The sequence below is a fragment of the Ruditapes philippinarum genome, unplaced genomic scaffold (genome assembly GCF_026571515.1).
Source record: "Ruditapes philippinarum isolate M1 unplaced genomic scaffold, ASM2657151v2 ctg1453_1_1_1_1, whole genome shotgun sequence".
Lineage (NCBI taxonomy): Eukaryota > Metazoa > Mollusca > Bivalvia > Venerida > Veneridae > Ruditapes > Ruditapes philippinarum.
The window spans coordinates 71396-81966 of NW_026854133.1; the positions used below are offsets into that span (position 1 = coordinate 71396).

The 10571-nt window shown below is 32.1% G+C and overlaps 1 protein-coding gene across 1 annotated transcript; it reads left to right on the top strand.

The window, feature by feature from the left end:
• The first annotated feature begins 3580 nt into the window (after positions 1-3580).
• On the top strand, positions 3581-10303 carry LOC132739050 (procathepsin L-like). Its single transcript, XM_060726699.1, has 9 exons — positions 3581-3728; positions 5398-5528; positions 6888-6993; positions 7530-7688; positions 7925-8048; positions 8414-8514; positions 8744-8904; positions 9235-9345; positions 9968-10303. The coding sequence occupies exons 2-9, from the start codon at positions 5398-5400 to the stop codon at positions 10065-10067; spliced, it is 993 nt and encodes a 330-aa protein (XP_060582682.1). The 5' UTR covers positions 3581-3728; the 3' UTR covers positions 10068-10303.
• The last annotated feature ends 268 nt before the right edge of the window (positions 10304-10571 follow it).

Consider the following 10571-nt stretch of genomic DNA (forward strand, 5'->3'; position numbering starts at 1 on the left):
ATAAGCTGCAAGCTTTCTACTCAATCCTGAATACAATTTATATATTGTAATTGTGTCTGTAAATATTGATGAAGAAATGAATATTGTTTAAACCAAACTTTCTATAATCATTCTTTTATTAAAGCTTTGATTCTATATCATATAACAAAGAAGTGAGAGTGGATATTTATTGTAAGATATTGACTGGCTCCCTGCTCTGGTTGACTGGCTGTCTAGCAAGCTAAACGACGTGCAAACAGGCGGATTGACGGACGGGTAGATGGACAGGCTGACTGTCTGGTCCACCGACCGGAAGACTAGCCAAAACATTTAGAATTAAACTGCAGCAAACTGCATACGTGCAAATTAGGTTTTACTGAAACCAACTAGCATTTCATTTGGAAGTTATTATTATAACAGCCTTATAATTTTAGTTATACTCGTATTAATCGACCAATATTATTTCATTAAAGATAACTGTCTGTTTATGCAAGCTCTACATATTTTGATTGCCATGCCGTGTTTTCAATCCGTAGGCATTCCTGCAATATACAGTGAAATGCTAGCCTTAAGTATTAATCATTGAACTTTAATGTATAATGTTGTTATGGATGGTAATGATGTCCTATTCTTAAAATGTTGATATTGATAATGCTGTTGTTGTTGATGATAATGATGATGATGATAATGATGACAATGATGACAATGATGATGTATTATTCTTATTATGATGATCTTGATGATGATGTCGTTATTGTGGTCGTCGTTGTTGTTGTTGATGATGATGATGATGATGATGACGATGACGATGATGATGATTAACTACATAATTCAAAGTGTTCATCTCCAAGATGTGTCAATAGATTGTGTCCATAGATTGAGAAATAGAACAGGAACCATGAAGGAACTTTTTCAACAAGTCTTAGCTAGCAACGAGTACAAAACTGTCAAATAACTATCCGAAAACTGGGACATGTGTAAGATTAGAAAAGTAGAGTGCTCAATTGTTCTATTTATTAGCATATGATACGAAATGCCCTTGTGACGGGGTTGATGTAATTTGTTACAAAATAAAGTATCTCATTTTCTTCTTTAAAGGTGCACGCCTCCAGATGAGCCAAAATATTTCAAGAAAATCAATATTGAGAAAAATGTACTAACATTTTAAGAAAGGTAAAAACATTCAAGATCCAAGTTAAATTTTACATGTTATGTGCGGTTTAAGACTGATTTTGCGGTATTTTATCACCATATTTCTACTGCGTTACTAACGCAGTAAGGGCTGTTTTTGCATATGTTGACCACTTTTTGGTAATTTTCTTGGATTGTAAGTGCCGATTGCAATATGTAAATTACTTTATTTGTTCACCTCACAATATTTTACTTTTAAATACATTTCTAGAATTCTCATGCAATATTGACATGAATCTGTAAGCGTGCTGCTTTGAAGGTTTATATAAAAAAAACTCTTCACCGATTTTATAACGGGTCACTACCACTATATACGCTTTTTTATTCAGACTGGACCTAGGTTAAATTTTCGGCTGCAGGTCCCTTCAGCTGAAATCACCTTAACCTAAAATATTTGCTTGATCAAGTGCACGAATTAAATTGGTAGTTTGAAATCAAATTTTGTGACCGGCGTTTGCACGAAGATATAAACATTCAGTGCATGATTCAACCAGTCCAAAAGCGTGCTCCCTAAGTGAGACTCGATTGGAAGTATTCCGGTTTGACGTCGGGAATATTTTAAACATGATATGATTGAAACCATGTCACGCAAGGTTTAGTTGCATCTGCTTTAGACTTTGTCCACATAAATTATCAAGTTTGCTGGTGTGAACAAAGAAAACCACTTGTGTGCATCTCGCAATTAAGATGATAAAGAAATCGAGTGTCATTGAGGTTCAGCCCTTTAATTAGTATTTCTCGACATTAACGAATATATTCTCTTTATTTTACACCTTATACAATATAACCATTGGACTTTCAGCGTTAGAACTACTCTAAGTTCCAATATAAATCAAATTATCGGATCCAATCTTATCAATATTGCCTCGTTTCCATTTCCAGAGTACATGACATCCATATCAAATCCATATCACACACCATATTGCCTCGTTTCCAGTTCCGTAGTACAGACATCTATATCAAATTCACATCATACCCCATTTAGCCTCGTTTTCAGTTTAAAAGTCCAAAATATCTATATCAAATGCATGTAGTACTCCACTTAGACTCATTTTCATTTTCAACGTCAAAGTATTGTCAAAATGTCAAAATATGAAATAAAGAGATCATAATCATTTGTGAGAAAAATACTGATTCTATTGGACTCGTATACAGCTACAAAACCTATAGTCGACTCAGTTAGCGCCCCGTCCAATATAGGTTTAACAGCTGATTACTCGTCCAACAGAATTCAGTATTGATCTCAACAATTATTATAACTAAAAAGTACAAATGTATATGATTATTGGTTTTAAAGATTATTGACTTGTTTATAACGAGATCCAGCTGAGTAATTTAACGCAAGGAGCAGCAGAGTTACCCATGCAACTAGTGCTACTACAGTGCTACTAGTGCTGAACAAGTTAGTTCAGTCGCCACATTACTGCGTGGTTTCATTTTATATAAGATAGATGTACCTGACCGAGTTTTCTTCATTTTTAAGACCTACTTATTTCTAAATAGGGACATCACTAGAGAGATTTCTTATATATATGACCGGTGCCTAATACACGCACTAAGTATTCTTAATTACAGGACATTAAAGCTAAAACTAAAGATAACTATAAGTAGTTATAATATAGTTAAGTTGAGATATATCTACTCTACCCTGTATACAAAGATTACCAAGGTTTAAATAGAACCAATCTTTAGCCCGCATACAGGACAAACAAGACCTTGAAGTTATAAAACTTTTTTTCTGAGCGATATATCTGGAATCTCAGGAATTCTATCGATTAAACTGCATTCTGTGCCAATTATAAGGTCGTGCAATTATAAAATATTGTTTTAACAGTAAACACATTAAAAACCTTGGTTTGAAGTTCCAAAGAAATTTTCACAGCCCGTAATCAGGTCTGAAAGTCTCATGCAGGAATTTGATTGGCCAGAAACTGGCAAGGAACTGTACACTGACCAATGGAAATCCTCGGGACAGAGCTCAGCCTTGAGTGTCAAAGGAAAGCAATCGACGATTATTATTATTGGAAAGCTCTCCACAGTAGATCTTAAACCTGGGTTCAATTCTAAAATCAAGCTCGAACTGACGCCAAATACTTTATATACATTTTATGTTTGTTTTGTTTTACTTTTCTTTTGGCCCGTACATTACATTTTGGGAATTATCTTATATGATTATTGTTTTGTTTATATCCTACGGTCTTGACAAATATATATTAGAAGAAAAAAAAACACACAGTTTCTTGGCTACCATAATATCTGTCCTTCTTTAATTTTATTTTGTAGCACACAAATAGATTATTTTCAAATATAGTTGTAATCTCGGTTCGTTACAGTACAGCATGACCTTCCATATATTTATTATCTTATTTTGCGCATGACCGATTGGAAACAATGTGATGTTTTTGATCACCAGGTCACATGACCACTGAAGTCTCGCGTGATAATGAAATTATCACGGGTTCTGTTTTTTTCGGGGACAACTCAAAACATATAAATATGATGTCTTAACAACCGCTCTTCACTAGTGAAGGTGGAACTAAAGACATCAGATATAAAAAGTAAGAGTTTCATTTTGTTTTAAAGGGACTAAAATTATAAAATTTCGTTGCTTATCATTTATTTAAGGTCTGGTTTCTTTTATATAGACTCTTACAGTTTTAAAGGCCGAATATGCCTAAGAAATGCTTGAATTTATATTGAAATTTTCAAAAGCTTTTTATGTTTGATTTGTGGTTATATATTCCAAAAATATACTCATTGGCCAATTATCTGACCTGTTGCTTTTTTGGTAATAAGTACAGTTTTAGTGATTTAATTAGTATTTTGTATGGAAGTCAAAATACTACTTGTAAACTTTGTATACTTTTTGCTACTTTTGTTACCAATAATTTCACATTTAGCACTAATATCTTCTCGTGATAAGCATTAAACATATTTTTAAACATTATGAAAATATTATTTGCCCTTTTGACAGAAGGAAATATATATTCTTTTTTGAAGCATAATGTGCCTTTAAATAAACAGCGTAGAAGGAAACTCACTGTTTTATTTGATGCAAGTGTAGACAATTTAATGTGCACGGACTATAGTGTGCAGGAGTACGCCTAGTTACGCACCTGGTGTGAATACAAGCACTTTTAACGTCCGACCGATCACTGTATCATTTATTGCAAGCGCAAAAAAAAAAAAAATCAAAATCGACTTTAATCATTTCCTTCGATCACTGGAGGAAGATGTGTAATATAGTAAAATCAAGTCATAGAAATCGGTCAAAATACTTTTTTGTTAGATGTAAATTAAAGCATAAACAATTAAATCATAAACATATATTTTAAGATATACTTAATTTTCTATTTCTTACGCTTTTTTTTTATTGTTTAAACATATTTTATTGCACCAAATACATGTCAAATGTTATACAAATGATACGTATATAACAAAAAGCAATAGGGTTGGGAAACACGTTCTAGCAACATTAGATTAAGCCCTTTGCGGTAAATAATTTGAGAAGTTTTTTGGCGCTTATTTTAATCTATTTTACATGAAGGATATATTTCTTGAGTAGTTGTGCCATTACATTATCATTATTTTTATTCTGTAATTTTAATTATAGATTAAAGTGACGATCTTGAATATCACTTATATTATCTTTTAGTTCTTGTAAAGGAATTGCTTAAAATACAAACGACTTCTTTCGTCTCAGAAACATAATCTACGCAATCACTTAAGATCATTAAATGTAGAAAAATAAAGTATTTTAAATCACTTCAACAGAAACATGAAATTCAGCCACACGCTTTTGGTTCTTTTCATATATACTATGCTCATCTTTGAGTACAATATTCTTATCACAGAAATTTATTGAAATTCATGAAATCCTTACTGAATGTCTTTTATTTGAGTAAAATTTGAGTGTACATAGCTGTATTCCAAATTAAAGGTCACATGAAGTTGCTATTTTCTTTAAAAAAAACTGCCAGTATTTTTAATGACACTATATATTTATATTGTGACCACTAATAGTGTATAGAGTTTAAAACATAACATATCTACTTTGAATGGAGCCGAATCATGTTTATTTTATATTTACAAAGATGATGTGCAGTAGTTATCAATATTTTTAAACATCAAAATTGAGCATAGTATATCTTTAAATACAGTTTTTTCATAAGTTTTCTTTTTTATCTGAAAGTCTCTTAAACATTATATACTCTTGAATGGTTTCAGATGATCCGTGCAGCAGTATTCGCATGCCTTTTGGCAACATCGTTAGCGCTCAACAGTTTCCTTGACAACGAATGGGAGTCATACAAAACCACCTACGGTAAACAGTATGAGCCTCATGTTGAGGGACTCAGGTAATTAGATATTTTCTATTTTGTTATAAAGTTTTTTCAACCGGTCCTGGGGGGGGGGGGGGCTGGGACATGTTGCACTTCGTAGTCTCTTATCACCAATAGCACCACCCATTTCAACAAAAAAAAGTTGTATCACACTTTCAACAATTAGTTGTTTTTTCTTTTTACTCTCAAGGGATCTCGAGCCCCTCTTTCAAGAATCTTTGAACGTCTATAAATAACGATACAATTATTTGCCATCTATTAATTGACAAATATCATATGTCGAAATTATTCAAAAAATTTTGAAAAATTGAATTACAAGGCTTAACAGTATTTTGTTAATTCAATGTGATGTTCAATTCAATAAAAAGAAGTAGGACACTCATTTTTATAATTTAAATAGTTTTTATATATTTATCATACACTTTTTTCATTATCAATTATTGGCCAAACTCCAGCAAATTATTACTAATTCAATTCTACTTGACACCGAAAAAATTAGCATGATCTCACTTAAATTTTCATATACTATTATGTGTAGTATATCAACTAATAGTGTATCATATCTATCAACTATTAGCTTTATATTCGATATCACAAACTAAACATCGAGTTCAAATATTGCAGTTAACAATAATTGATTGTTGTGTTTAATTTAATCTATAGGATGACGCCTCTTATCAACATTTTAGTCATTTGACACTGATAGTAAATCACACACCCCATGTTCTATTTCCTCGTATCCTTTGTAGTATTTAGTATGATGGACGCGATTAAAACATACACATATTTTGACGGCATATTTATTGTAAATAACGTGTGATTATCATACAATTTTATTACAAAATGTATCTCTGATTTCGCTGCCAGTCGAGTAAAATTTGTCAGGCAAGATTAATATTTTTCCATCGACAATGTAAAATAACTACAAAGAATATGTATGAAATATAAATTTTCTTAATCGAAGTTACACCTTCACAAGTCTTTTAATACGCTGTGTAGATTAATATACAAACGTTTACCATTAAGGCTTCACCGTGCTCAACTGACCACATTAGTGTTACAATTGTGTCAACATTTATCTTTCATGCAACACCAGGACATTGTGACTGCAAATATTTGTTGTTCTCACGGATTATCTGGACGTCATTCTACAAGACTCACAATTCCGTAGTTAGTCCATTTCCCTCAGAAAGTAGCACACTTTTAAAAGTATACCCACATACCCGAAATGAAAATCATCAACAGCAAAAAATCACGTTTTCATATTTTCATATTCATTTCTTGTTAAGATATATGATCATGCATCAATGATATAACTATTAATAAGATTCACCTAGCACAATTTCTATACATTGGTTATATATTTTACTACAGACGTGCTATCTGGGAAAGCAACATTCAGTATGTAGAAAGACATAATCTCGAGGCCGACAGAGGACTTCATACTTACAGACTTGGAATGAACGAATACGGTGACATGGTAAACATTACAATCACATAAATGTGCACAATTATTGCATAGAGTGCAAACTTTGAAAGATCAAACCTCTCCGCAGAACGATTACCTCTTTAAACAAACAATATCAGTTCTTTTCCAAAGTATGATTTAACTATACATGACGTGTAAAGTCTTTTGAACGACGTCTCTCAGCAGCAACCAAGTTCTGTTGTTGGTTGTTAAGTTATATTGCAAAAGACAACAAATTTCAATGACTATCAAAACTCCTTACTGCCAAAAAATGTCTTTGATTCCTTGAAAACAAATTTTACATTCATGGGTGTGTCTATATGCTTATTTGATCGTAGCTTCCTACACAAGTGAACTCAAATAAAGCCTGTATCACATAAATCGTTCTGCGTCGAAGAATAAACTGGTACTAAGAATACATGTAGTAGCAAAATGTTAATGTTTTATTTCTGACGCATTCATATGGTGAACAAATTCTAAACATATAAATGTTTAATGCGTTTTTCACTAAAAGATATATACATGTATTATAAAAATATTTTTTTCAGACAAATAAAGAATTTGTAGGTATGATGAACGGCTACAAGCAAAACGTTAGCCGATCAGTCTGCAGTAAATTCACACCACCATTGAATGTTAATCTTGGAGATCTTCCCGACAGTGTTGATTGGAGGCCAAAGGGATACGTCACTGAAATTAAAAATCAGGTAACAATTACTTTACAAATATATGATACTACATGCTCAAATTTAAACGTTTTAAATTTTATCATATTGGTCATAGAAATACACGCGAAAGCATGGTAGTATGCTATGACTAGTTTTGTTATTTGAAGGGGTTTGCAATAAAAAAACAACCGATCTTGTGGAAGCAACGGTAGAGATGTTATTGATAAATCAATGTCATCTAAAGTTAAAAAGGTCAATATTATACTTTTTTCCAGGGACAATGTGGATCATGTTGGTCATTCTCCACCACTGGCTCCCTCGAGGGACAAAACTTCAAGAAGACTGGCAAATTGGTGTCACTCTCCGAGAAGAATCTCATGGACTGCTCCAAACCAGAAGGTAATATTGTTTCTTTTGTTCTTTATCTTTAAAATTTTCACAGCAATAAAACTTTAACATCAAAAGGAAAACAAATCTACCAACAAAGAAGCCACTTAGACATTTTATCAAAACTTTTTTTGTGATCAAGAGCTGCATTGTAACCTTTATGTAAAATCCAAATACTAGCATTCATGGATTTGATAGGAAAGAAGAACAAAGAGTCAGCCCCACTTTTGGAAATACAACATAAATGTTAACAACTCACTCGTGAATTGTGTCATATATTCATATCAAATACTGTTTAACTTAAATATTATTAAGTGTAAAGCTGTTTTTTTAAATAGATATTTCATCTAAGGTTAATGTTTGTTATGTTTTTGCAGGAAATATGGGATGTGAAGGGGGCCTTATGGATCAAGCTTTTGCATACGTTATCAAAAATAAGGGAATTGACACAGAGGAATCTTACCCATACAAGCCAAAGGTAAGTAAAACAACTGACATCAATTCTAAAATCCCAACATTTACAAAATGATATGAAAACCCTCTACAGCTTAATTTAGATTAATATAAATCTACATCTTCCTATTTGTAAAAAATACGACATATTCATAAGTTCTATTTGAATTTAAACCTTTAAACAAAGCCTTTCAAACTAGGTATAAATATTTTTTAGTGTTATTAATAGAAATTTTAAATTTATTCTATTCTAGAACGGCCGATGTGAGTTCAAAGAATCAAACATTGGTGCCACAGAGGTTAGCTGTATGGATATCGACATGGGATCAGAAAGTGATTTACAAGCCGCTGTAGCAACAGTAGGACCAATATCTGTAGCCATTGATGCTAGCCATCCATCTTTCCAAATGTACAGGTAAATAAAGTTCATACATTAAGGGTCTTCCTACTATACCAGTTCTTCTATCCGACAATTTTGCGGCAAAAACACAAAAGCACCGCATTAAACCATGCATGTATTCTGACCAGGCCTTAAACTATTTCTAGCTCAATAATGATATTTTAATATTTTGAAAACCCTTACACTTTGCAAGGGATTTTTCACATCCAAAGCTGGGAATATCAATTACAAAACTTCAACAGGACAAGGGTTGATGTATAACTAAAACCAGGATTATAATTGTTGCGTATACTAGTATGTTTAATGTTCAGCAGAGTTATTGATAGCATGTGTTGTAAATTTCAGATCTGGTGTCTATAATGAGAGAAGATGTTCATCAAAGAAACTTGACCATGGTGTTTTAGCTGTCGGTTATGGTACCGAAGACTCTAAAGATTACTGGCTTGTGAAAAACAGGTAGGCGATTCATCATTTATTTAGTTTGCATGCCTCCAGATGAGCCAAAATATTTCAAGAAAAATCAATCGTGACAAAAATGAACTTAGATTTTAAGAAAATTAAAAAAAATAATTCATAACTTAAGAAATGATTCTCATGTTATATGTTATTAATGACTGGTTTTGTAGTATGATCACCATATTCCTCATGCGCGACTAACGAATAAAATAGAGTGAAATTAGAATTCCTAAAGAAAGCCCAACACGGCAAAATTGAAAATGATGCCGGCTTGGTTTGATTGAGCCTGTTCATGCGCGGTACTGTTAAGTGCAAACTACCGTCCACGCCCCTCTAGCACCGGCTTAAGCAGACTTCAACATTTAACATGAACTGGTAAAATTTAGAATTTTGAAACATCCGCAGATGTGTTCAACTTATTCAATAAGGGCTATCTTTACATATTTACAAGAATTTGTTTTATAAACAGTGTAATTGTATAAATAAATGCAACCGTACGAAACAAAGGGAATATATATCTTTATAATGCTTCCGTTAGATTTGTACCGACATCTGTTTTTATTCTTATTGTACCTCTTTTATTCAGCAAGCCATTTATTAATGCTCATGCTTATTTTTTTAGCTGGGGAGAGAGCTGGGGACAAAAGGGATACATTATGATGACAAGAAACAAGGAAAACCAATGTGGAATTGCTACATCAGCTAGCTTCCCTACCATGTAATCCGATTTGGTGGAAAGATCTGCTTTGTATAATTCAAACAAGACGATTATTTGATTATTATTCTATTACGTCCATAGATATTGCTTAAAAATGTCCATTGTGAACACATTTTTTACCGTGTGCGTACTGAAATGATATATAAAATGTGTCTTGTGTGATGATATGTACACTTGGACTTGTTTTAATTTTTGTAATGTAAATTTGTAAGTTGTTTTGTATGAAATAAAAACATAAAACTGATTTGATAAAAATTCAAGCATTTATTATGATTGGACCAAAGAGAAAGAGTTCAATGATGAAAATCAATAAGAAAGATCAATTACAAAAAACCAATAAAACAAATAAATACAAATCTTAATTAAATTAATGTAAAATAATCTTAACAAAACAAAATAATGAGATTCTTAACAAAACAAAATAATGAAAATCTTAACAAAATAATAGAAATCATAACAAAACAAAAGAACAAAATCCTAACAAAACAAATAATAAGAATCTTAACAA

Bases quoted from the DNA above. Each gene is read 5' to 3' on its own strand.
- LOC132739050 (XM_060726699.1), top strand. From the start codon at position 5,398: ATGATCCGTGCAGCAGTATTCGCATGCCTTTTGGCAACATCGTTAGCG. The intron at 7,689-7,924 runs GTAACAATTACT...ACTTTTTTCCAG, and splicing joins TCACTGAAATTAAAAATCAG to GGACAATGTGGATCATGTTG. The intron at 8,515-8,743 runs GTAAGTAAAACA...ATTCTATTCTAG, and splicing joins CTTACCCATACAAGCCAAAG to AACGGCCGATGTGAGTTCAA.